The sequence below is a fragment of the Nicotiana tabacum genome, chromosome 5, assembly GCF_000715075.1.
Source record: "Nicotiana tabacum cultivar K326 chromosome 5, ASM71507v2, whole genome shotgun sequence".
NCBI classification, from domain to species: Eukaryota; Viridiplantae; Streptophyta; class Magnoliopsida; order Solanales; family Solanaceae; genus Nicotiana; species Nicotiana tabacum.
Window position 1 is genome coordinate 157,582,051 of NC_134084.1, and position 27,887 is coordinate 157,609,937.

The 27,887-nt window shown below is 34.8% G+C and overlaps 2 protein-coding genes across 3 annotated transcripts; one reads left to right on the forward strand and one right to left on the reverse strand.

The window, feature by feature from the left end:
- Nucleotides 1–250: 250 nt before the first annotated feature.
- On the forward strand, nucleotides 251–12,316 carry LOC107813699 (kinesin-like protein KIN-7D, mitochondrial). 2 transcript variants are annotated; one of them, XM_016638990.2, is made up of 25 exons: nucleotides 251–970; nucleotides 1,278–1,375; nucleotides 1,538–1,627; nucleotides 1,747–1,799; nucleotides 2,110–2,175; nucleotides 2,362–2,415; nucleotides 2,744–2,803; nucleotides 3,421–3,499; nucleotides 3,603–3,670; nucleotides 3,845–3,901; nucleotides 3,988–4,092; nucleotides 4,289–4,393; nucleotides 4,614–4,721; nucleotides 4,799–4,930; nucleotides 5,093–5,275; nucleotides 5,691–5,882; nucleotides 7,693–7,833; nucleotides 8,651–8,770; nucleotides 8,855–8,905; nucleotides 8,988–9,035; nucleotides 9,183–9,323; nucleotides 10,328–11,071; nucleotides 11,566–11,695; nucleotides 11,777–11,897; nucleotides 12,000–12,316. In XM_016638990.2, exons 1-24 carry the CDS (start codon nucleotides 627–629, stop codon nucleotides 11,857–11,859), a joined length of 3,252 nt encoding a protein of 1,083 aa, XP_016494476.1. In that variant the 5' UTR covers nucleotides 251–626; the 3' UTR covers nucleotides 11,860–11,897; nucleotides 12,000–12,316. The 2 variants fall into 2 exon arrangements, with proteins under 2 accessions (XP_016494476.1, XP_016494478.1); XM_016638992.2 differs by having other exon boundaries at nucleotides 291–970; nucleotides 1,542–1,627.
- Nucleotides 12,317–20,179: 7,863 nt separating this feature from the next.
- LOC107783236 (protein SHI RELATED SEQUENCE 3-like) lies at nucleotides 20,180–22,140 on the reverse strand. Its single transcript, XM_016604203.2, has 3 exons — nucleotides 21,603–22,140; nucleotides 20,611–20,901; nucleotides 20,180–20,317 (listed from the first exon to the last, which is right to left on the reverse strand). Exons 1-3 carry the CDS (start codon nucleotides 21,880–21,882, stop codon nucleotides 20,274–20,276), a joined length of 615 nt encoding a protein of 204 aa, XP_016459689.1. The 5' UTR covers nucleotides 21,883–22,140; the 3' UTR covers nucleotides 20,180–20,273.
- Nucleotides 22,141–27,887: the final 5,747 nt, after the last annotated feature.

Sequence of the window (27,887 nt, forward strand, 5' to 3'; positions counted from 1 at the left end):
TTTCGAAAATTAATTAAAATCAGAAAAAATAATCTCCATCTAAATTATTCTTTACTAACTAGTCATGTGAAACACAGGTGACATTTTTATCAGATTTAATGGACCGCTTTGATGTTCTGCCAGCTGAAATGGACCAAAACACTTTATTTATGAAAAGAATTACTACTACTATATTAAGATAAAATTAAATAATCTCCAATCCCTTATAGGAGTAGCATTTATTATTTTTATTTAAATTTAAAAATTCACTGTGGCAAAAATAATTCAAACTCACCCTCCCATTATTCCTCAGTTCTCACTCCTCATCTCTCTCTCTCTCTCCCTTCTCTGCATTTCTTCTTTGTCTTAAAGAAGACGAAAACAAGTTTCAGATTGAATATCCAATTATAGCAACTACACTACATAATTTACACACAGACACACAGTGGATTCATCGTCTGAAGCTTCTCTCTCACTACCATTTTACTTCAAAGGCTAATTAAGCACCAATTCAAAATCCATTACTTCAATCTCTCGTCTTGTTCCATAGAAATGCGTGTACTCCAATCGCAGCCACAAGCGCGTGTACATTCATAGAGAAGTTCGGGTTAGCTTTAGCTTGAGCTTGAGCTCGAGCTAGGTCGTTGATGGCTTCATCGTCGAGAGGTAGTCGAAGTAGTTCACCATTTCAGTACCGTAGTAAACCTTCAACTCCGTACTCATCATCTTCGTCATCCTCATCATCCGTCATGAACCCTAAGCTACTGCCGCGATCTTACTCTTCATCTACGACGTCGTTTTACGGCTCTTCAAATGGCTACAATTCCAGATCCATGAGTCGTTCCGATTCGATGTACTCGCAAGGTTACGAAAATCGTACGCCGGTCAGTTACACGTCGGAAGCGGAAGAGGAGTTGATTGATGAACCAGTTGATGAAATGTCTAGATCGGGAGATAGCATTTCAGTCACTGTCAGGTTTCGCCCAATGAGGTAAATTCTAGTAAATTTTAGATCTGTTTGAACTGATTTAGATATGGGTTTAAGTTATATACAGGGACAGAGTAGAAATTTTTTATACCATCAGTGTGACTTGACCTGTTACGACTGGTAACTTATGATTTAATATGGACTACTAATCAATGCTTATTATACATAATTACCTGCTATTAAAATAATTTTTTACACTGTCAATTCATAGAACTTAAACACTTTTGAAATATGTTCGGCTGAATTTTAGGGATGTGAGTTTTGAGACAATGTAGTAAGTATTTGAAATTGTTGTAATTTATGGTGACAGTGAACGAGAATATCAGAAGGGCGATGAAATTGCATGGTATGCAGATGGTGATAAAATTGTGCGGAACGAGTATAATCCAGCCACAGCTTATGCATTTGGTACAATTCTAGACACTTTCGGGTTTCATTATGATTCTGATTCTGCTAACTGTTACAAAATCTCCTAAATTAGCCTGGGAAGAGTATGGAATTGCTTAGGACTTAGGTTTTCGTCGAAGTTAATATAGTTATTTTGGTAATATTTGCTTTGATGCTGGGTAGATAGAGTGTTTGGACCTCAAACAATTACTCAAGAAGTTTATGAAGTAGCTGCTCGACCCGTGGTCAAGGCTGCAATGGAAGGCATACATGGTAATTTTTTTTCATGGACCGAATTTGTTGTCATTTAAGTGTGATACATCGTGCTGTCCAATTTAATTGTGTTCATCTGTTATTTTTGTATTTTGACTTGAGCCCTGCTGATTATGCAGGCACAGTATTTGCTTATGGAGTTACAAGTAGTGGAAAGACGCACACTATGCATGTAAATCAATTTTCCTTTGTGTTATATCCTTTTTCCCTTTGAACTGAAAGAAAGCTTCACCGACTCAGTTACATTGCCAATGAACTGCCTAGGAACTTTTAATTGCTATTGACAAAGCTGCTGCCCTGTAATACTGCACAATCTTTGTATTTATTGCACGTTTTGTTGAAAATTGATTGTTAAATTGTAGTTGCTTCATTTTCCTCTTTGCTAATTGAAGTTTGTTTTTCTCCTTCCCCTTCCCCATCCCTCCCAAGTGTACAAGATTTTGTTATCTGAATGTTGATTTTTGAGATATTGGTTTCAACAGGGAGATCACAGTTGTCCGGGCATAATTCCTTTGGCGATAAAGGACGTTTTCAGCATTATTCAAGATGTAAGTAAGCTCAGAAGTTGTCCTCATTCTGAAAATTTGGTGTTGCAGTTTTGTCTGGCATGGCACCCTAGAGTGATATGGTGTTATTCATTTTCCTCAATCATCTTTCCATAAGGATTGAGAGCCATGCTTGTTTCAATTATCCATTATTCTATGGAGAGTGTGACTAACTCTTAAAATTTTCAGACTCCTGGACGCGAATTCTTAATCCGTGTGTCATATATTGAAATCTACAACGAGGTTAGTATGAAGCAGATCAGCAGATATTTTCACAAACAATGATAGTGACACTGATTAGAATGAGAAAATACCATTATGCTTTGCGGGGTGGTTCACAGATATGATGAGCCTTTTTTATTTCGATCCTACGTCTATGTTTAGATTTTGCGCTCATGTCCTTCATAGCTACATCATAAAGCTTCTCCTATAGACCTATACAAAGTGAAATACTCTTTAGTGTATATTTAGCATCTGTCTGTATGCACTTATCACCTCTAGACATTTTTAACTGTCTCATACCCATTTTTACCATAATTAACTTGTGTACTCTTCGTATTTATGATGTCAGGTTATCAATGACTTGCTGGATCCTACTGGCCAGAATTTGCGTGTCAGGGAAGATGCACAGGTTTTTGTTCTAATAAGACTTGCTTTTTTAGGGCCATTTGCCAAGGCTTTTTTTTTATTTATTTTTAAAAAGCCAGTTTTCTTGAAGCTATGATTCTGGTCATTTTGATATTTCTTTCTACATTTTTGTCTGAAGATGAGCATATTGTTTCATATGAGGGATCTGGATGTAGAGTTGTACATTCCTGTAGACATCATTTAGGGCAATAATAGGAAACAATTGCACAAAAGCAATGATGTCTTCTGACCAGTCATCACTAGCTTGTGAGTAAATTCAGCTTGTACTTTTCATTAGTATCTTGAGTCACAAATGACCCTGAAAATGAATCAAGAAACAAACAAAAGCTAATATATGCTATCTTTAGCATATTAGCTCCATACTGTTCTTTTCACCTTCCAAGCTACAGTTCCTGAGGTTTCCACTCTAGTTTTCTACCCAGATATTTCGTTTAGGATGTTAATTCCATATTGTTTTTTTTTTCACCACCTAAGCAACAGATTATAAGTTTCCTCTGTATTTTTTGCCATCTGCATAACAGATGTTTATGCTGCTGTATATAGTTGATTCTATTGCTAAGGTATATTTCTTGATCATTCACGCTTGCTATAAATATGCAGGGTACTTATGTTGAAGGTATAAAGGAGGAAGTTGTTTTGTCACCCGGTCATGCTCTTTCGTTCATTGCTGCTGGGGAAGGTAATTATTGTGTATGGTTCAATTCTGTCTCTCCAAACCCATTATTGACAGCCAAGGCCATGTTATGGACAATTTATATTGATTTCTATCTTTTGTATTGCAGAGCACCGTCACATTGGTTCAAATAATTTCAATTTGTTCAGTAGCCGCAGTCACACAATATTCTCCTTGGTAATATATCATGTACTATCTTCTGCTTTTACTGTATGTGAAATCTACTAGGTCTGTGATCATAATCTTCTGTTTGGTCACTTTATAGTTCTCCCTCCCTGCTTAACAGTCACACATCGTACTTGGTTTTTATTCCTCTATCTTATTATGTCCACTTCCCTGCACATTTTGCAGATGATTGAAAGTAGTGCCCATGGTGATGAGTATGATGGAGTGATCTTCTCACAGCTTGTATGGCTACTTACACTGTTTTCTGTATTGAAATGTCAAGCCTTATATTATAGCATCTCACTTATTTTTCTTTTTTTGCCCCTTAGAACCTGATTGATTTAGCAGGGTCTGAGAGCTCTAAAACTGAAACAACGGGATTACGGAGAAAGGAAGGATCATACATAAATAAAAGTCTGCTGACTCTAGGAACTGTACGTACTCTAAGCATCCCTCATTGACCATTTCTATGGTGGTTTCCTATAACAAATATATAATGCACCGTTGTCATAATTCAGTTTCTTGTCCTTGCCTATCAGAATGATTGATGTATTCCTTTTTCAGGCTGGGCTAAAGATTATAATAGTCTGAACGTAATGCTGATGCATTGATTGTGTTCTCATGTATTAGGTCATTGGAAAACTTAGTGAAGGGAAGGCATGTCATGTTCCTTATCGGGATTCTAAACTTACTCGCCTACTCCAGTCATCGCTGAGTGGACATGGACATGTTTCAGTAAGTATGATGAGCCCACACAAGGAGTTCTATTTTATTCTTCATATCTTTTATTTGTACAGCTTTATTGATGTGCATCTTTGGCCTCTTAGCTCTCCATTTTTTTTCTTTTAAATAAATAATGAGGCACACTTTGCCATCTGATATTCATGGTGCTTGCTTTGACATCAATTGCTTCAAAGGAAGGATGGCTAATTTCTCCCCTTTTTGTGATCTGCAGCTCATATGTACTCTTACTCCTGCTTCAAGCAATATGGAGGAAACACATAATACGTTAAAATTTGCAAGTAGGGCTAAACGTGTTGAGATTTATGCATCACGCAACAAGGTTTGCTCTTTAGCATTGCTTCAGTTTCCTAGAGTTGCAATAGAGAAGGCTGACAGTTCGGTATGTATTTCTTTCAGATAATTGATGAGAAGTCTCTGATTAAGAAATATCAAAGGGAAATATCATGTCTGAAACAAGAGCTTGATCAGCTAAGAAGAGGGGTGCTTGTCGGTGTCAATCATGAAGAGCTTATGAACTTGAGACAGCAGGTATGATTTAAAGTTAAATGATGTGGTAAGGACTCTCTATAGCTAGACGTGATCATGTCAAACTAATTGCGTGTTTAATATCTTTACTCAATTAGCTGCTTTTGGGTGTTCTTTTAGCATAAATAGATTCTGTACTGAATTACATTCTTGTTCATTTTACAGTTGGAAGAGGGACAAGTGAAAATGCAGTCAAGATTGGAAGAGGAGGAGGAAGAGAAGGCAGCTCTACTGAGTCGGATACAGAGGCTGACTAAACTGATCCTTGTTTCTTCAAAGAGTTCAATTCCTGGTTATTTGGGTGATGCTGCTGCTCATCAAAGGAGTGTTTCTGCTTCTGAAGATGATGTAGGCTTGTCTTTCCATAATATCATGAGTTGTGTTCTTCAGTGCTGTTCTTTCTTCGCTCTTCACCTAGATAATTGCTTTAAGATAACATCATGTGTATTGTATTTTTTGCACGAGTTTTACCTGCTCTTTTGCAATCAGTTGTGCACTTCATAGATGTTTTACTTAATCATTACTATAAGGTAAATAATTTTATTAATGTTGGGGGAAACCCCGTATACAAGAGGTATACCAAAAGTAGAGAAACATATACCTCAATTGTTCAACTCATTATCATTGGAATGTAAGATAAACGACTCCTCTCGTTTCTTTTCCTATCCAGTTATTTTTTGGACAAACATTCTCTGCCTTTATCTGATCTAGGATAGAAAATTTGTGTTTTGTACTGATCTTCTATTTTCGATCTTTCCATCAGAAATTGGACGGTTCTATTCTCACAGATAGCGAGAATCAGAAAGACCCTTCGTCAGATAGTTCTGATTTAAAAAACAAAAGATCCTCTAGCAAGTGGAATGATGATCTATCACAGGCTGGAAGTACGATTACTGAATTGGCTGAGATGGGTGAACTTCTTGGCGGTTCTTCCTGTGGTTCAAAGCTGCCCATAGTATGTCTCTTCCTTCTCTTTGCTTCTCAATTTTAAAACTTTTAAGTGGAGGCTGCTTATTTATTTGTTCTTAATTCAATTTTCCAATTGAGTGCATGTGAATCTTAATCCTTCTAAGGACTCAAACGATTTGTAAGTTAATATTTGCAGTTGCTCTTATTCATAAAGTGAATTTATTTTACTGAAAAAAGCAGCTTTGTCTAAGAAAAAAAGTGCTGATCTGCTGAAACTTTAAGTACAAAATGCAATTAAGGCATTCATTGCAGTAGGAAACGGTGCAAATGAAAAACAAACAGAAGTATATATGTAAAGCAACAAAAGTTAACTCTTTACACAAACAACATTATAAAGGCAACTGAATTGGAAATACTAATATGAATCAAACTATGTCAATCAAGTTCAAAAATCATTTGAAATTTGGTTAGATTAAAAAAAAAAATGCAAATTTGAGTTTCTTATCCAGATTTTCCCTGAATTTCTCATACTAAGTTTCTAAAATAATTTTCACAATCATTACTATAATCATCCATAAAGTTTCCTTAGTAATTAAAATATTTAATATATAATATAAAAAAAAAATTAATGAAAATATTTAATATACCATCTATACTTATTTGTTAGTGCTGCCACTTAACAAAGTAAGGGTTTGGCACTGACGCTCACACCTTTGCATCTTGGTGCATGTATGGGAGTGCCACCTTAGCAAGGTGAAACGCTTAACCTTTGTTGCACCTAGCTTCAGGGCTTAAATTTGCCTTAACCGTGTATTTAACCAATAAAATGCTAGCTAAGGTTATTTTCATTATCCAAAATTTACATGAGCTATTTACATACCTTGCTGAAGTTTCAAATTAAGCAAATATCCATCCAGATATTATATTTGAATACTCTCGCCATTTTGTATCAGAATTGAGAAATTATGTGATTCTATAGCTATATAATAGTTTTCCGTCAGTCCAATCATGTTCACTTAATGGGAGCTGATAAATTATGCGGTTCCATAGCTATATAATGCTACCCTATCGGGAGTTTGGTTTAACTTTGGCCGGGGTACCACCCCTACTCATGTCTGGTGTTTCGCTGCTTGGATGACAATCCCATTTGGGGGGGGGGTGCCATGCGTGGATCAGCAACCCCATGGGGGGATCCGATGCGAGATCAAATTCCTATCCCATGGATTAGACACGAAAATACTATTTTATCCTTTCTCTACCTTGGCCTTAGCACTCGCAGTATCTTTTGCCATCTCGCTCACCTCCTTAAGCATGATCATCAGCTGTCACCCTTTCGCTTACCTAACTTGTTGTGTTATTTTGTGTAACTTAATAATAATTGTATACATAAAAAGGTTATCATGTTCAGAACAGATTTACCAACACACGTCATCTACATACCAAACCTAGTGTACAATTTACCCAATCTGATTCATAATCCCTTAGACCCCAGTAGAGCAGAATTGATATAAAGGAGTCAAATAGCCGACTTCAACTAACTTTGAATGATTGATTGATAATCCACAATCCCGTCTCTCCCTAATCCGTCCATCTCCTTGCTAATAATTCCCTCACTATGATCTAGTAATATTATGATTCTTTTGACACGGTATAATCTAGTAATATTATAATCCACTTTTGTACCATCAATTGATTATGGGTTTTGGGAAATGCTTATATGTAAAGTCAGCATAGCTAGGACATCTTTCTAGTCCTTTGTTTAATGCGTTGAACGAATAGTATATGGTGCAACATGATGATCGTTATCAAGGGTTAGCTTTTTGCTATATTTGATTGTCTGTTCTGTTTGAATGCAGGAAGGTATCTCAATGGCAGATGAAATGGACCTCCTGGCTGAGCAAGTTAAGATGCTTAGTGGAGAGATTGCATTCAGCAGCAGTACATTGAAGCGGTTGATGGAGCAATCTGTAAATGATCCTGAGAGTTCAAGAACTCAAGTATGCTATCTTTTGTTAATTCTTTTTCCATCTTCAAAACAATTTGTTGGTTAAGTTGAATAAGACAATGATGTGTTTGTCTGCTATAACCTGCTGCGAGTAATTCTTTTTGAGAGAAAGATATTTGTATTAGAAAGGTAGCACTAAGGAAGTGCTGTAGTCATTACAAACGAGCAAAAAACCAAAAGAAAAATCCTTCTCCAATCTTACAGGGATTCTAAAAGGGTAAGTATTGGTTCTGCTTCATTTACAAATTCCTCTTTACACCGAAAAGAAAGCAAAACTATGCAGTTAAACTTGATCTGTTGAAAAGAGTTAGCTTTGTCTTAAAAATATCTGATGTTCCTTTCCTTCCAAACAGTACACCATATGCAATTATGCATGCAGGGATTTTGTTCCTCCAATGTCCTCTTGCTTCTCCTTCTACCTCTGTTCCAACAGTAATCTGCTGCGATTAATTAGGGTCTCCTTTATAGATTTTTCTTCCAGAAGGCAGTCTTTTTACTATTCTACTGTTCGATATGAATTTGTCATTTGATTCTTACCACAAAATTCTAGGTTTTGTGCTAATCTTTCTGTTAAGTTTCGAACTTATTCACTTCTAGTGCTGTTAGCAAAAATGATAAAACATCTCCGATATTTGAAGTCCTTAGGCTTCTTAAATCATTATCGCAGGAAGTATAGTCTTGTTCTTCATAAATGTTCTGTTTTTCGTTATACAAGGCAGCTGTATGAATGGAAGTTACTTGTTTTTATTGTGTATGTAAATGTGTTTTGAGTTTAGGATCAGAATCATTTATTCTAACTCCTATGACAGATTGAAAATTTAGAGCGCGAAATACAAGAAAAGAGAAATCAAATGAGGATCCTGGAACAGCGCATTGTTGAAAACGGTGAAGCATCAGTTTCTAAAGCATCATTAGTTGAAATGCAGCAGGTGACCTCATATTATCCTTCTCAACCTCTTTGTTTTTATTTTTCCTTTCAAATTTGCGTGTCTCATATTTTTGTCTTTTAGCAGACTCTGATGAAATTGATGACACAGTGTAGCGAGAAGTGCTTTGAGCTTGAGGTTTGTAGCAGATAATAGTTTGTTGACATGCTGTGTATCTATCTTTATTCAGAGTTGTTTAAAATTTGATCCTCTGATGCAGATAACATCAGCGGACAATAGGATTCTTCAGGAAGAGCTGCAAAACAAGGTCAAATAGCAGTGTTATTATTCTTCATTTCCATTCAACTATTTGTACTGAATTTTGTCGACCTTGTATGCAATTTCAAGCTAGTAGCTTTTCTTTTTTTCTTTTTTCTAAAGAGTAATGTGACTGTTACCTTTTTGTTGTTTTCAGTGTTCAGAGAACAAGGAACTGCAGGAAAAGATTTATCATCTTGAGCAGCAGCTGGATGCAGTTAAGGCTGAAAGGTCATACCCATTACAACGTGTATCTGATGAATATGTTGATGAGCTTAGAAAGAAAATTCAGTCCCAGGTGATTTTTATATCATTCTATCCAGCACTTGGTCTGCATCTTTATCTAATGAATTGAGTGGACTGCTTGCTCTTGAAACAAACTTTTGGTACAGATAGTATCAATTGCCAGTACTTAGGAAGGTGAGGGGAGCATTTGAAGCCTTAAACCAAACTCCTCACAGTATATATTTCCAGTGGTCTTTGATGTGATGAGCAGACTTCTTTTCATTTGTTAGCATATTTCCCTATAGATGGTGTCCCTTTTGGAGCCATATCAATGTTTTAATTAGGGAAAAGTTACAAAGAAGGGATCATGTGAACCCTTGTTACCTCTAGAGGCTAGATATGTACAACTTTCCTGGCATTAAAATAAATGCAAGTGAAGACTAATGGGTTGTTTGGTTGGAGGTATAAGAAAAAATAATACCAGCATAAAGTCCCCCATAAACACAATACTATCTTTGGTTTGAGTGATTAGAAAGAATAATACCTGCATAACTAATGCATCATTTGGTTGGCTGTTTTAACTAGTATCTGTATTAATTTATGTGGGGATCTATGTATTATTTTATATGGGATAGAATGTGAATAAGAACACATATATTATCAAACAGTGGTTAAAAAACATGATGATATGTTGAGACCAAAAATTATTCTAAGATATGTTCATGTTCATTGGAGGAATTTCAGTGATCTGATTAGTGAATCTATCAGGCGTACCTTTCTCTTGTTTCTTTCCTCATTAAGTTCTTTATGCTTTTGTGGTGCTAATTTTGTTTCAAATATTTGTTTTGGTTAACTATCTGCAAATTTTCTGCTTCCATGGGGTACTTCTGTGTTAGAATTCTTTGATTCTGTTAGTTGATATCCATCCCAATCATCAGACTGGATCTTTCTAACTTTTTTCATGTGATATTATGCATAGTTTTGCCGTCTTCACCTCAAAGGCACATTATTAACATTGCATTTGTGCTGGATGAGTTTGTATCACAGATCTTATATACTGTTTTGCAATTTGAACAGGATATTGAAAATGGTAAACTGAAGCTAGAACATGTCCAGATCGTAGAGGAAAATAGTGGGTTACATGTACAGAACCAGAAATTGTCTGAGGAAGCTTTGTATGCAAAAGAATTAGCATCTGCTGCTGCTGTTGAACTTAAAAACTTAGCTGGTGAAGTCACAAAGCTCTCGTTACAGAATGCAAAACTAGAGAAAGAGTTGTTGGCTGCTAGAGAGATGCTGAATTCTCGAAGTTCCATTACACAAACTGGTAACATTGGCAGCCGAAAGCATGGTGAAAACCTACGATCAGGGCGTAGAAGTCGGATCCCTGGCAGAGGAAGTGAAATTCCAGGAGCGATTCATGATGACTTTGACACATGGGACCTAGACCCTGAAGATCTAAAGATGGAGTTGCAGGCCAGGAAACAGCGAGAGGCAGCTCTGGAGGCTGTCTTGGCTGAGAAGGAAGTTGTGGAAGACGAGTACAGGCAAAAGGTTGAAGAGGGAAAGAAAAGGGAGGCAGCCCTGGAAAACGATTTAGCAAATATGTGGGTACTTGTTGCTCAGCTGAAGAAAGAAAGCGGTGCTAGGCAAGATCCAAAGCTGGCAGCTGAAAGGCAGAATGTAGAAGACAGTCTGAGTGATGCAAAAATCAATGATATCGATCACAAGGATCCGATCCTCATTGATAGCCAAGCCGTGAATCATACAGCTTCCATTGCTGAGGCTCCAAAGGTTGAACCGCTTGTTGCCCGCTTGAAGGTAATGTCATTATCATTTTCTTTTCACTTGTCCACACCTATATTTACACAATTGTATGGGTCTGGACATATCAGTGTCTTTCCTCTGAATTAATTCTTCGGCCTTTATGTGTTCAGTCACTGACTTCCTGTCATTCCACAGAGTGCTATTTCTGAAATGTTTCATAGAATCACTAGTAGGAGCATCAATCTTAGCTATTTTCTTTACTGGCTCTGTATGGAAATCTCTCTCTGCCCTTTTATGCTACTCATTCCACTTGTGTGACAGTTTCATCAGCCATGTTGTTTCATTGAGTTGTAGATTGTATTGGTAGCAGTGGAGAAAATAGAAAATTTCACTTGAAAGTTAGTTTGATTAGGAAAACCACAAAGAAAAAAAGAACTTCAAATGGCTGACTTCTTGAAATTTGTGAAAGACATGCGATTGTTTATTTACGTGCCTTGATTACTCCAGAAATTTGAAAGTTCTATGATCTTTTACACTTACACCTCCAGGCTCGAATGCAAGAGATGAAGGAAAAGGAACATAGGTACTCGGGTAATGGTGATGCAAATTCAAATGTATGTAAAGTGTGTTTTGAATCACCCACTGCTGCAATGCTTCTTCCATGCCGCCATTTTTGCTGTAAGTGTCCTTTTTCATTTTATGCTCGTATTATCTTTGCTCCCACAGTATGAGCTGTTTGAATGTGATGATTTTTTGCAGTGTGCAAGTCTTGTTCCCTTGCCTGCTTCGAGTGTCCCATATGTCGGACAAATATTGCAGATAGGATTTTTGCCTTTACTTGACATTATTTTTAACCTCATGATTATGGTGAAAAGAAAAGGTGATTGCTGTTCTTCATCTTACTTCATACAGTTCTTATTATGAAAATTACTTTAAACTAATGGAAGTTTCTTACTTTCCTCCCTCTTTTTCCTTACTGCAGGTTTTCATTGTCAACTCGCCATTTCAGTGACATTCTTTAATTAATTCACCTGTATTTTGTAACCTTACAATGATATATAATTATCCCTTGTGTACTTCTCCAACAACTGTAAAATAAGATAGACCCAAAGAAATGAAGGGAAGAAAGAGGAAAGGATGTAAATGAGTAAAGCTGAAGTCGTCAGGGAGGTATTGTGGCATATTTATGATCTCTTGACCTTCAGCTGCAATGTATAGAACAATACAAACTACCATATAGTTTTTGTATCTGTAAATTTTTGACTATTTATAGTTTTGCGGCTCTCTTTATACTTGGCATATCTCGAATTTTTTCTGATGGTGCTTTTAATAGCTTCCGCTTCCTGTTATATACGCTTGATTGTGTAAATGTTTACATAATGCAATTTAAGTATTTAACTGGATAAAGCAAATTATTCTATTTTTTATAATATCATATCAGACTAAAGTTATTTGTTTTGCAGGTTAACTTAGTGTTAACTATAGAGCCTTATACTCGTTTGCATGTGTCCTCCTAATCTTTGCTGCTTTCTCATTTTGTTCCCTCTGTCTTTCATCTATTACGTTTCAGGGGAGGCGGAATACTTCTTAATTTATTGTGGTCGGTTTCTTTTGCTTTTTCTTCTGCCCCCACCCCCACCCCCACCCCATCCCATCCCCTACAGTAGGTTTCTTCAGAAGGGAAATATGAAAAAGCAGGGAAAGAGAGAATTACTCGGTTTCTTCTTATATAATCTTGGAAAAATGACATTGTATGCTATATATCCGCTGTAAAAATAATAGCCGATAAAATATATAAAATTTATATATTTTTTGTATATATATACATTCTGTATGTTATATACAAAAATTATATAAAATTTATACGCTTTTTCGACTACCAAATGTAAATAGTTTCTGGTGCGGACTAAAAATAATAATACCATTATAATCTTCTTTGGTTGAACACAAGTTTAATTATTTAACTTATTATAATAAAAAAGTTGGTTAGAATTATAATTAAAATAGTTTAATTGGGATAATATTAATTAATTAAAAATCTAAATACTTTAGTATATTTTGAAAAATGTAAAATTATAGTAAAAATAGAACAAGATGAAGTGTCATGTAAATTTCTTTTCATTTTACCTTTCGTTTATAATTACACAAAGATGTATAGTTTGTTTTTGACCATATATTTCTTTCTTCAAAAATACATCACATAAATTAGAATGAAGGAATAACACTTATTAGAAAATTTAATAACACTTACTAGAGAAAATTTACACATACTCACACCAACCTAGCATACACACTTTGATTACTTAATTATGGTTAAATAATATATATTTGCTTTAGTTTATAAAATGTGTAAATCTTATAACTAAAACTAAATTGTACATTTGGCAATATTTTTAAATATTGCAGCGCTAAATGGAAGATCAAGAACCTGGTGATGCCACGTCAGGTAAACCGATATAAGATCACTATATCGCAAAAATTGCGTGGGGTAGCCACATTTTAAAATAGTATTTACTTTTTATCCAGCATTTTTTATGTTGAGCAAAAGTAAGTACTAATCTATTAAAATTAATATGAAAAGACGGCGTTACCCTTTCTTCTATCTCTTTCCTCAAACTCTCTAAATTTCAAAACCCTTCTCCCGTTCTGCAAGAACGCTGCTTATTTAAAAAAAAGAGTTTGCTAGCATGTTCATACAAACTCGGCTACATAAGTTGTACACTGTCTACTGCAACATGACATTTTCATTAACATGTTCACAATGTTCAGGGCAATCTGTGTATCACATTTGAACATGTCACAGTAACCAACATTCTTTCATTCATCAATTTCATTTACATCCTTCTTTATCTTTGCAGAGCATGAGGATCTAGGGAAAGTGATTTAGTACAAAATATTTCAAATACGACAGGTAGTCCTTAACTTAGAGTTACAAGCACAAAAATTAAGGACAAGTAGTCCTGAACTTATAGTTTCAAGTTCAAAAAATAAGGACAAATAGTCCTCAACTTAAAGTTACAAATTCAAAAGTTAAGGACAGGTAGTCCTAAACTTAGAGTTACAAGCTCAAAAACTAAGGATAAGTAGTCCTTAACTTAGACTTACAATCTCATAAATTAAGAACAACTAGTCCTGAACTTACAGTAACAAGCTCATAAGTTAAGACACTTGATCCTGAACTTTATGAGCAAAAGGGTATTTTTGTCTGGGCGAGTAAAAATTTATTAAAGTAGTGGCTAAAAACTAAAGATATTTTAAATAGTGACTTAAAAATAAATACATGTGTTATTAGTAGCTAACTGTGCACTTGCCCTATATCCAAGAGCCGATTACCCAGGTCAGCTCCAAACTACTACCTTAGCCATTCTCAAAAGAAGAAGAAAAAAACTCCTGAATCCAATTTCAGAAATAACAGACCGAATATGTTGAGAATCCTAGGAAGAGACCGCACTATGGCCTAATCGGGTAATCGGCATCAATGGCCACAAGTTCCGTTGTCACAAATCAATGCTCCCTCCTATCCACTTAAGTAATTTTTTGGCTCTATTCACACGATAGGAGTGGTAAACGGGCGGGTCGGGCCGGATATGGTTCAGTTCGAAACGAATAATGAAAAAACAGATCAATTATCCGACTTGATTCATATTTAATACAGATAAAAAACGGGTTAACCGGCGGATAATATGAGTTACCCATATTATCCATGACTTCTTGTATATAATCACTTTTGGGAGAATTCTTAGTCTCCCTAACTTGAGGAACCCCCAATTTGAGCTTTACAAATATAAAAGTTAGACTCATTGGTTATCCATCGGTTACTCATTGATTATCCATTTTCTAAATGGATAATATGATTCTTATCCATATTTGACCCGTTTTTAAAAAGTTTATTATCCAACCCATTTTTTAGTGGATAATATGGGTGGTTAACTGTATTCTTTTAACCATTTTGCCACCCCTATTCACACGTATTAAAAAATTCACCTTTTAGTATTAATTAACAATGAAATTGAGTATATTAATCTTAATTTGCTCATAAAAAATATAACAAACTACTCCTGGGCTCTTTATTTCAACGACAACTTTAAAAAAAAAGTTAATTCCTTCTTGATATTTGAAAAAAATCAAATATTATGAACCACAAAAAAATAAAAAAATCTCTTAAGGTGGACCGGAGGGAGTACCTATGATGTCCTTGAAGAGTTGTCTTCTTTAACCCCACTGAATCTGATAATAAACAAAAAGACCCATTTGACCTTTGATCATTTTGATGGTGAAAAATTGGTTAAACAAGAAAACCCCAGTACTCCCTCGGTTTCAATTTAGATGATGTAATTTGACTTGGTACAAAATTTTAAAAAAAAAAGATTTGATATATGTGATCCTAAAAGCTTAAGAGGTAAAAACTTTGTGAGGCCACGACATTTTTGTAGTTATAAATCTTCTTATTAAGGGTAAAGTGAATAAAGTGAAAAGTTTATAGTTAAACTATTTTCAAATATAAAATTACGTCATTCTTTTTAAAATAAATTAATAAAAAAAGTGTGTCATCTAAATTGAAAGAGAGAGAATAATTGAAATTGGTTTAGAGGATTTATATAACTGGTCCCAACTTGTTTAGGATTGAGACGTTAGTTGATTAATACTGCAAATATGAAATGGGCTTGAATAGAACGTAAATCATAATAAGACCTAGTAATTCGTGGTTTCTTCTTGCTTATTATTGAGTAAGACACTAAAATGCTTCTTTGTTTGTTTTTAATATTTTTCTTTTGTAAGGAGATGAAAATGAATTTGGTATCTTTTCATATATTTTATTTATATGGCTGACTATAGATGATATAGTGGATCATATTTCATCTATATATTGTATCTCTCTCTAATCTCGGTGGAACATAGATAAAGATGAAAATTTGATTATATATTTCAATTACCAGAAAATCTCGACATCTATATTCGTGAGATTACACCATAAAATTTCTTTCACTTTTTTGATTCATTTTGAAATAACACACGGAAGAGTATTTTGTCATCAGATAGCAAAATGGTTATTATTTTAGCATCCTCGCAAATTCCAGCATATTTAGAGGTGAAAGGATCAAATGTGTCCATGCACTACTTGAAATTAAGTAATTTTATCTCAGTTAAATTTTTGGTCTAATATTATCCCACAGTTAAAAAAAATATTTTATTTTTTCTTTGATAACTGAGCTCCAACTTGAGGATTATTTTATCATAATTCAAAGTTGAAGAATAAATTTAGATCTTTTTTTTCGAAGAGTTTGGACGCTATTTTCTTATAGTGAATAACCAAAAATATATATTATCATTAAATAACACTAAATAGATACCTTTCCAGAAAACAGAAGGAATAAGCTAAAAAGAAGGGAAATGCTTAAGAAAAAGTAAACGAGAATTATAAATAAATCATATTCTTTATTCTACCAGCCTCCCCCTCCCCCCCAAAAAAAAACCAAGAAGAAAAATAATTAAATTTTAGAGCGCAAACGAAATAAGTCAAAATTTATCTATAAATAATATAAGGTAATTAGTGGGCGTTTGGACATAAGAACTGTAAAATTTCGGAAAGAAGTGAAAAGATTGTATTTGAAAATTAGAGTTGTGTTTGGACATGAATACATTTTGGAGCTATTTTTTAATTTTTGTTTGAGTGCTTTGAAGTGAAAATTTTGAAAAACAGTTTTTTTGTAGTTTTTCAAATTCCAAAAAAAATCTGAAATTCAACTTCAACTGAAATTTGAAATTTTCATGGCTAAACACTAATTTTTTTTTTTAAAGAAAAGATTCTTTTTTATGGCCAAACGGGCCCTTAGTCTCTCCATCCAAACTGTAGAGCCTAATTTGTCATTTTTATGACTAAATCTGAGAGCAGAGACATGCATGAACTCCGTACAGAAACTGATTCTCTTTTGTGCCAAAGATCACTTATAAACCATCTTCACATTCTTTAAACTATATATTCCTTTCCAAAAAAGCACGTCATATGTCTGGTGCCTAACGTATATTAAAATATAAATTCATTTTCCTGCTAAAGTTCTTACGATATAATTAAAGAAATATCTCTATTTGTTTTGCATAAAGCTAGATTAGTATCCCCTCCCCTTCCATAAAAAGTTTGATGTTCATTCCTTAAAAAGCCTTTTTTTTAAAAGAACAACATGGGAAAGACATGTAAAAGCTACGCGTGAATGAGAACATTAATTGCACTCTTTGAGAACTTCTCAACAACAAAACGACAATAATATACCAGTGTAATTTCATAAGTGGGGTATGGAGAGGATAATATTTACGCAAATTTTATCCCTACGTAGTGAACAGTGGCGGAGCCAGAATTTTCACCAAGGGGTATCAAAATAAATTTTTTTAGATATTACCGAAAAGTCAAGGGGTCGATATATGGTAAATATACATAAAACAAATAAAAATTTATCTAGCAATAGAATGTAATTATCTAGCGAAGGAGTATCGAGACACCCCTTGGTTGAATGTGATTTCGCCACTTAGAAAACCTGTTTTGATAGACCCTCGACGCAATTTCTTAGGATCGTTTAATTCTAATTGCATTTATACAGCATATATATAACACCTTTGCATCATGTATATAATAAAGTATTTATATTGATAGTGTAAAAGAATTTATAAACTAATCATATCATCTAAGATAAGAAAAGGTAATCATCCATAAGTGATGATTAAATTCACAGAAAATATGCAAATTCTTTCCATGATCAGTATATATAAGTTAATTAAATACATAATGTAGTAATATATTATAGGCTTTACCTGTTCATTTCCTTCTCGAGCATACTTAGGATATATTCCAATTGATGAGGATATCAATCTTTTCAATTCCTTTGGTTAGTGTGAATGTCTCTTTAGAATAAAAGGTTGAACATGTGCAATCCTAGCTGCTTGTCACTATCACCTACAAAATCAGTAGATGCCCACCCAATATTTTCTCTTCAAAATACTAATTTAAGTCTTGATCATCTAAGGGTTACCTTCATAATTATAATAATCAGAGATTCCCTTTTTCATGCCTTTGCCATGATTTACCCAAGTGCTGCAATTATCTGCACCAGGGTTTCTTATTAGCAAAAAGGCAGTCGGGTGCACGAAATTCTCGTTGTGCGTGGGGTTTAGGGCACGAGGATTTATTGTATATATATAGTCTTACCATACATTCCTGCAAGAGACTGTTTCCACGGCTTGAACTCATGACTAGTGGCGGAGCTAGAATTTTTATCAATGAGTGTCAAAATATAAAAAAATAGCTATATCAAAAAGTTCAGGAGAGTCAACGTATAATAAATATACATAAAACATAAAAATTATCTAGCAATACAATATAATTTTCCGGTCCGCCATTACTCATGACCTCCTGATCACATGGCAACAACTTTCTTATTAACAAAGTTTTTTCTAAACATTATATATATGGGGAAGTCCATATTAATATGTGTATAGGACAACATACATTGGGTTAGAATAGCGTCATATAAGTGATTAACTTCCATATATTAATCATGTAAAAAATATCTATGCTATCACGTAATCTAAATGATAATAAATCGTTTATAAAAAAATAAAATTAATAACCTGAAAAATTAGACACATCAATTGCCTGGGACAGACTACATATATAGGTTCATACACACTGCAAGCAAAAAGGCCCTAATATGTGGAGGTGCTTAAGAAATTAACTCAATGAACCCTAAGATGGGCACATGACAATGCTACCAGCTCAATTAATTACAATGAGAAAATAATTTTTACGTAACTATTTTCGTAATTTCTTTTTCGTTCTGTAAACCTGCGTATACGTACAAATAATAAAATATAAAAGCATAAACGAATTTGGAGAAATGATTAGAATTCTGTTGAACTTTATACGTACAAGAAGGGGACAAGAGTAGTGAGTATTCATGACTGCCTACATTTTCTTGTTTGTGTTGAGCTCCAAATGAAGCTCAAGAAATGGAGCTTAACACGTTAGGCTACCACTAGACACACTAAATACGATTAAAATATACTCAAAGAGTTATCCTCTAATTATGGCCATTCAAATGGACCAAATAAGATTGAGGTTAACTAACATGAATATTGAATATATAAGGGTTGTCCGGTGCATGAAATATCCCATATTTACGTAAAGTTTGGGGAATGGTCGCATCTTAAGGGAGCGTGATATATGCAGTCTACCCTGATACAAGTATCAGTAGCTGATTTCATGGCTCGAACCCATAACCAGAAGCAGAGCTAGAGTCTCGACATCGGATTCAGCCGAACCCAGTAGCTTTAGTCCAAATCATATATTTGTCTTAAAAAATTCATTGAATATTACAAATTCTTACTTTAAAATCCTGGCTCCGCCTCTGCTCATAACCTATAGGTCACATATGCGGACCTATGTTATAGAATAAGGGGTCACCAGCACCATAGTGTTCAACAAAAAATTCATGTATATATGTACATGTCTTTACAAAATAGTGATATATTAGTAGTGACATCTTATATACAAAGTAAATTTTGGTTGAATACAAATATGCGTCCGCTACGTCTAAATCCTGAGTCCGCCTCCAAAACTCCCCTTCAACGTGAAGATTGAATGCGTAAACAAAATTTTACACTATCAAGTAACCTAGAAACTTAATATTTTTTACTAACGTATATGGACAAGTATTCTAAAGAACAAGATAAATGACCGGTAATAACAGGCAAAACATTTTGATAATATTAAAAAAATTTACACTGTCAATATAATTTTAATCTAACAACATTTAGCCGGCAAAGAAACGGATAATAGGGAGAAAAGCAGCTTTGGAGTTCATAAACAACCAATAAATCAGACATGATTAATTTCCCTATAACACAATGCGGCAGAGAGAAATTAAAATTCATGAAAAGACAAACTGCAGAATTATATGTAAACACGGCACCATATATATTAATTTTGCAGACCAAAGGCAAATAATACTTCATTGGAATCCCAAAAGAATACTAGAGCACTGATCTCTTTCTCTCACGATATATACAACAACAGGCCGCCTACCCGGAGGGGTAGAGAGTTAGTTTTCGGGAGATCCTCGGCTCAAAGATAAAAGATTCGTAGCAATAATAGAAATCAGACAAATAATATCAGTACCGTAGGAGACAACAAGTAAGTGAATCTCTCTCGATATTTTTGAACTTTGCCTTCTTTTCCCTTCTTATCACGGTGTATACTTCATCCGGTCTATAATAAGTGATTTTTTGGTATTTGGCAGAAAATATTAATTCCTACAGAAAAAAGATGTATTCACTAAATTACCCTTAATTTGAATTTGCATATTGTTACCTTTACACATTATATGTAAATAAGGGTAAATTTTAGAAAAATATTAATTCCTTCTTGATTATGTAAAAAGACACTTATTTTGGACCAAAATAAAAAGACCAAAAGATCATTTATTGTGGACAAGAGGAAATATTATTTTACATTTACACATGGAATGCACATAACAAATTTAAAAAAAATTAGCAAAAATAATTAAAACTTTAGAATGACTTTGGGTATTGAAAAAATTGCGTACCAGGCATGAAATTATTAAAAGGACTAGGGTAAGAAGGTAGTGGTTGTGTTAAATTTGTTGTAAGTTGCTCTTGCTGGAAGCCATTTGAGGAGCTTTCCCTAGCCATATTAGTGTAATGAGTCTCAGTCTCAGGGCCTTGATCATATAATATCCCTTTAAATACATGTCCTGCTATTTTCACTGATGTCTGATAAGCATATTGATCCACCACATTGTCTACTGAACTTACTCGAACACATCGAAATACTGCTGGTAAACTCAATTCTGTTGGTAGATCTTCTTCTTTCCCACCTACATTTGTAATATATATAGGGAAAATAAGTATACGGATTGGAAGTATTTTGTATAGGTAAGATTTGCGTATACATTACCCTCTCCAGAGCCCACTTGTGGGATTTTACTGGATTTGTTGCTGTTGTTGTTTGTTACTAATAATCTCATTATTTATGTGGACGGTTCCTGTATGTAGTCATCTTTTAAGTGATCTGAAAGCGCATAGAAGTTACAATCTTTTCGGGGTCTTTTGCTGAGTTGAGGGGTGCAATATGGTTCATCCATCTATGTTCAGCATATACCATTAGTTAAGTGAGAAAAAAAAACAATAGCAGTAAATATTAATAATAATAATTATGGTACTACTGAATGTCAAAGTGAGCTATACTATTACTATGACTAGGGTTTGATGGTGTCTGCAAATAGATAAGTAATAGACATAAAAAGGGTAAGCATATTGGCAAAAATGGTGGTGAGATCTCAGAAGGTGAACTTTGGTGTAATCGATAAAGTCGCTGTACCAGGAGGTCACGGGTTCGAGTCGTGAAAATAACCTCTTGCAGAAATACAGGTAAAACTGCGTACAATAGACCTTTGCGATCCGGTCCGTCCCCAGACCCCGCGCATAGCGGGAGCTTAGTGCACCAGTTGAGATCTCTTAGTACAGTGCAATCAAGATTGTGTTTGAGGACAACAGTAGATCAATTAAGATGAAGTACCTGCAGCAAGATTATTATCATTTTCTCTGTATCTTTTAGGGTTTGCTTGAAGCTGCTTCTGCTGCTGCTGTTGTTGTTGAATAGTATGAAGAAGGTGGTGCCTTGGACGTCTTCTAGAGACAGGGATCCAAGTGCTTTTGACATGGGTTTGACACTGAAACCCTCGGCTTTTACAGCAAGTTCTGCACCTCAAATATGGACAATCTTTCTTTGCTTGATTTCCACAGTCTTGACACCTACTGTTTGATGATATTCCATCTTCTCTCATCATCATCATCATCTTCAATTAGGCTCCCTTTTTTGCTCCCCTTATAAAAGTACTCATTTTAGAAGATTGATTTCACTGTTGGGGTTTTGCTGTTAGATGGATTAGTTTGTATCTGTTGCTGAATTGAGGCAAGTGTGTTTGCTTTCTTTGGATTTTTTCTTCCAAGAGAGAGTTCATGGCTCAAGAGTACTATATGTTGGGGATTGCTTTTCTTCTTTCAAGCTTTTCTCAAGTACTTTTTATTTTATCAATATATTTATTTTATGGACTGCACTTGGGAGTAATGGTAAAATTGTGTTCACCGAGTTCAAGCTTTGGAAACAGTTATTAATGTTTGTATTAGGATAGACATGGGTAAATACAGGATACCTTGTGCACTGAATTATCTTTTTTTAATAAATTTATTTTATATACACGAGCAATATAAAAAAAAGATAATACTGTAGTTTACCTATTAAAAGAGGTCCTTAACCATGTTTTGCAGATTATTAATCCATGCTTGCTATAAAAGTTACAGTAGTATGTAATTTGGTTTTAAGTGATTTGGTAAAGTAAAATTTCTCTATAACGTCAACTTATATAAATTAGACGATTCTTCATCGATACAAATTTTCATTGGGCCAAAAAAGAGGGGAAAAGGTCTCTTTTGCTAGGCGGGTTTAGGTCGTTTTTACGGTGCACGTGAACCTATAATCTTTCGATCATATTATATATTTTGCTGTAATAGGGACCGATCCAACATAATATACTGGAGATTGGTGCACATGTGTATGAACTTCCAGCATATTATGCTTGAACTCCAACACGCGGAAAGTTCCAACATAACATACTGGATATTGGAGCACCTGTGTGTGAACTTCCACCATATTATGCGACACCGATATATTATACTGGAACTTCAGTATATTATGCTGGAGTTCCATTATACTTATGCTGGAACTCCATTATAATATGCTGGAGTTCCAGTATACTTATGCTGGAACTCCAGTATATTATGCGGGAGTATTTTCCGGATTTTGAACAATATTTTCGTTCAGATTATCTTTACATGAAAAGTGGCTAAATTTCGATTACTTTTGAAACTGTGGCTATTTTTGAATGATCACTTGTAAATCTGGCTATTTTTGAATTTCTCCCGGGAAAATGCCTTGACTTTTTTCACTTCTAGCCCGTGCGAAAAACTATTTACATTCGATAGTTGAAAAAGTGTATAAAATTTGTACTATATAACATACAAAATATATATTTTTCTGCTATTATTTTGAGAACGGCTATATAGTTTTATTTTCCCAAAATGTCTCCTTTGATATGTGAAGGTACATGTAATACAGGGTGGATATGCCTGCACTCTTTAGAGCTCATTCAGCCATTTACACAACACAATGTGAACAGTCTATACGTACTTAATTGAAAAGCTAAGTCAAGTCAGACAGCAATGGTTACATTATTGTAAAAGCAAGGCAAATGGGAGATTTAGTAATTACTAGTTCAAGATATAATTTTGACTGTTGACGCAGTAAAAAAACAAAACAATAAGAAGACAAAGACAAGGGACAAAGGCATATTAGTTACAAACAGCACTGCCAAAAGTGTAACAGCTGATCATTGTATTATGACTTCTGTGCTGTGGAAAATTGATTACAGTAGTGGTTAGCAGCTTTGTCTAGCCAGGAGGATATATATATATATTATTATTTTTTTAAAAAGAAAGAGAACAAAGAAAAAAAAAGACTGTGTCCTTCCATCCAGAAAACCCTGGCAGTTTCCTTGGCCCTTCCATCAGCCATCCAACTAGTAAAGAGAAAGGTTAGCCTTCTTTTTAGGTTTTTAGTTTCTTTTCTTTTTTTGTCCATTTAAAATGGAAGGGTTTTTCAGAAAACGTGTGCTAGCTCTTTCTTTTTCTTTTTTCCCTTAAATTAGCGCAGCATAATTTATCAGTATTTAACCTATATAACTGACATAGTGATATTAATAATACACATTTATACTAACAAAAAGGGCAGCTAGATGCATAAAGCATTCCACATTTACTATGGGTCTGGGGATGACTTGTAAAACAAGAGTCAAAATAGGAAAAAAACATCCGCATGATCCTATAGACTTCTTTTAAGGATTCCAATTTGAAAAAAGAATTGATAGTTTCTATTTCTGTTGTATCAATTATGATTTCAACGATCAATTTCTCCAATAATGATATCTATGCTACCTAGTATTGTCATAATATTAGCCAATTTCATTCTTTTAACTAACTGAAGAAGAGTGTGCAAATTGATAAAATCTGGTGTGCGAATTTTCCATCTTCAAGGAAAAACGCTCTGATCTCCTATGAGAAAAATTCCAATTCTCCTTTTGGGGCTTCAACTCTCACATGAAGTTCTTGTTTTGACAATTCAAAAGTTGGAGAAGTAACAGTCTATCATAATACAACCATTAGTAGCTGCTTCTACGGCTCGAATCCGGCACAAAAATAACTTTATTATTGATCCAAGCCTCCCCTTAATTAAACACATTTACGCTACTAGCACAGTTTAATTCAACTTAGCATAGCAAGTCAATTACTATATAAAGTTAGGCTTATTGTACGAAGTTACATGCTGTTTAAGTTATCTTTACTTAGATAGCATAAAAGATTACTCCCTCCCTTTCACTTTGTTTCTGGTACTTTGGCTTGACATAGTGTTCAATAAGGAAAAGATTTTTTTTGACATTAGTGATTTTAAATATTCCGTAACATTTGTTTGGTTATAAAACTTTTGAAATTTATAGTTTAAATCTATCATAATATTTGTGTGGTTATAAAAGACTCTCACAGTAAAATATAATAATGTGTCATTCTTTTTTAAACGAACTAATAAAGAAATAATATCAAATAAAGCGGAACGAAAGGAGTAATTAAAGTCGATTATATTCAAAACTTCATTTATTAATTGACTTATTTAGATTGGACCACCTCTCTCTAGCGTTTTCTCTCGGCGCACGTTAACGTGGCCTAGCTAACGTGTGCTTTGGAGGCAATGAGAGGGAGAGGCAGACCTAAGAAGAACCTTATGAAGGTTCCGATTACAGATCAACGATCAACGGAAGCAAGAAATGTTGTCTTAGAATTGTTTGTTTCACCAAAAGAGGTGAGAATTGAAGAACCAAATGAAGTAGTCACTCCAAGAAGCATGCAAAGTGAACAGAGCAAGGAGGAAGCAGATCTAGCTCGCAGAAATGGCAAAATGAAAGCTGTAGATGTTACACCTGTAGCTGCGCAAGCTATAGGAGGTGGATCTGGAAGCGGGACAACTCAAATACAAACGAAGACCCCGAGCAACAATGGAACAATACCATGCAGCTCGAGGTGCTGTTGAGAACAGTTAAATTGCTGAATTAGGGAAAGATAGCAAGACTCAGACATGGGCAAATGTGGAAGGGGCCGGGTAACAAATTAGCAATGAAAGGTATGAACCTACAATTTATTGCACCGGTAATTCAGAATGGTGAGAAGATTGTGCAATTAGACCTCGAGGATGTAGAACAAGAAAATGATAAGTGGAGTTCTGCGATTGTGCTTTATGTGATAGGAGATTCACCTACTATTGGAGCAATGGAAAGATTCTTGACCTCAGTGGGTAAATTTTCAGTGAAGCCGCAGATCTACTATCATAATGATGATTACTTTGTAATAAGGTTTAGTGATTGGGAGGAAAAAGATCAAGTACTATATTCTGGCCCTCATACGGTGAACAATCGTCCTAAAATTATGAAAGCATGGTCAGCAGATTTCAATTTGCATGATGAAGTACTGAAAACTATTCCTCTGAGGGTCAAATTTCCTAATTTGCCCCTCAATTATTGGAGCATGAAGGCCCTAAGCAAGATATGTAGTAATTTGGGAAACCCTATCTATGCTGATGAGTGCACTACTGGATCAATTAGAATCTCTTATGCAAGAATGCTAATTGAAATGGATGTCACTAAACCATTGCCTAGAGTTGTGAAGGTGCAAGATCTAAAAGGCAAAACAATACTGCAGGAAATTACATATGATTGGGAGCCAGCATTCTGTGCTAAATGCTTGAAAATAGGCCATGATTGTAATGAAGTCAAAGTGCCACAACCACAAAGAATGATATATTAGAGGAAGGTGAATAAAGGAAAACAATTTTGGCTCAGAACTGATAGAGATGGCTTAAATGTCCAGAAACATGAGGCTGAACAAAGTAAGAAGAGTAAAGTAATCCAAACATCAGAACAAGGGGCAAAGACAAAGGACAATGAGAAACAAGAAAAGGAAGATGGGTGGATAATAGTGATTGGTAAGTCAGCAGCAAGGACAGCCAAAGCTAAACAAAATGAGGAGCAGAATCTGGTTGGAAACAATGGATTCCAATCTCTGAGAAATGATCAAGCAAATAGTGATCCAGGCACAAGTTGTATGAAGATGAGGAGTGTATGGGTGTAGGAGTTGTATAAAGGTACTCATTTTATACCAGTATGAGTGTGATCACATGAAATGTTAGGGAGTTGAATAAAACTTATAAGCAAAAGGAGATAAAGGAGTTCATAAAAGAAAATAAAAAAAACAGTAATAGCTCTAGTTGAGCACAGAATAAAGGAACAGAAAACTAAAGATGTAATGAAGAAGATTGTGCCTGGATGGCAATGGATAACTAACTTTAGCACAATGAACAAAAGTAGAATTTGGGTGATTTGGGATCCTAGAATCTATGTGTTTGACCCAACTGAAATTGATGAGCAGCTAATACATGGTCAACCCAGAGCAGTCTCAAAATTGTTACAATTGAATTTATAGCAATCTATGGGTTACATACCATCAAAGACAGGCAGAGTTTGTGGAGAAAATTGAGACAGATTCATAGTACACAACAAGGGCCTTGGTTAGCAATGGGAGATTACAACGCTGTGTTAAATGACCAAGACAGGCAACATGACTCTGTGATACAAGATATGGAGACAAAAGATTTCAAGGAATTCATGAATGATACTGGGATCAATGAGTTAGAAACAGTGGGAAAGGAATATTGATCGAGGCCAACCCTACACTACTACAAAGTAGCGAGAGTGGTCGAAGCAGCTTTTACCCGAGAAGGTCGGGATCGATTTTCACAGGGAGCTTGAAATGGGAATTAAGTTTTTATCTAAATTGGAGATGCGTAATTGCTCTTAATTGCACTTCTAATCATAGTTGGTTTTGATATTACTTCTAAATTTATACTAATAAGATGCTAAATTAAGCTAAGTTAAACTAAGAGTAAGATACTTGAAGGGTTGTCTAAATAGTTAAAAAAGCACTAGGGAAGTGACTTTTTTCTAGGTAGATACTTGACGGATTCTCGAGTCTAAGGCTAGGTTGTAATATTGGGGATTACGATATAACCATTGCATGATACTGCTCACTCTATACCTCTTGGCACTTTGAGTGATTTTGCCCTAATTGACTTTCTCAAGACCAATTGGGTATGATAATTTGTGCAAGCAATTGAGGTTCAAGTCGGGTATTACTATCTCTAGGTTTAACCCTTTAATTGGGGCTATCAATCTCTTAAATACGCCCCAATTCCTTGTTAGACTAATTTTCCTAGACTTAGGCTCTTTTTTTCAAGAAGAGCCCAAGTCAAATAGGCACAAATTAGTGTTTGCAACCACTAATTCAACATTGAAATCATAAATTAGTCCAAATATCAAACACCCATAGACATTCAAGCCCTAAAACACAAGACCCATCAATTACCCATACTAGGGTTGAGCCACAACCCTAGCTAATAGGTCTAGCTACTCATGATAATAGAAGAAACCAAGAAATAGATGAAGAAAAACCCATAATATTTAATTACAAGCTAAAACTTGAAGATTCAATGATAAAACTATTGTAAAATTACTCAAAATAGTAAAGGAACACTGTTCACGAGCGCAACTGCTAGCTAGAAACTAGAATACACTAGATGACCTAAAAATGGAAAAAGAAACTATTTATACTAGGCCGAATTTTCTGGACAAAAATACTCCTGCGG

Bases quoted from the DNA above. Each gene is read 5' to 3' on its own strand.
- LOC107813699 (XM_016638990.2), top strand. From the start codon at position 627: ATGGCTTCATCGTCGAGAGGTAGTCGAAGTAGTTCACCATTTCAGTAC. The intron at 2,804-3,420 runs GTTTTTGTTCTA...ATAAATATGCAG, and splicing joins GTGTCAGGGAAGATGCACAG to GGTACTTATGTTGAAGGTAT. The intron at 4,931-5,092 runs GTATGATTTAAA...TTCATTTTACAG, and splicing joins TTATGAACTTGAGACAGCAG to TTGGAAGAGGGACAAGTGAA.
- LOC107783236 (XM_016604203.2), bottom strand. From the start codon at position 21,882: ATGATGATGATGATGAGAGAAGATGGAATATCATCAAACAGTAGGTGT. The intron at 20,902-21,602 runs GTACTTCATCTT...TTACAAATGTAG, and splicing joins TGATAATAATCTTGCTGCAG to GTGGGAAAGAAGAAGATCTA. The intron at 20,318-20,610 runs GTACGCAATTTT...TTTTTTCTGTAG, and splicing joins TTTTAATAATTTCATGCCTG to GAATTAATATTTTCTGCCAA.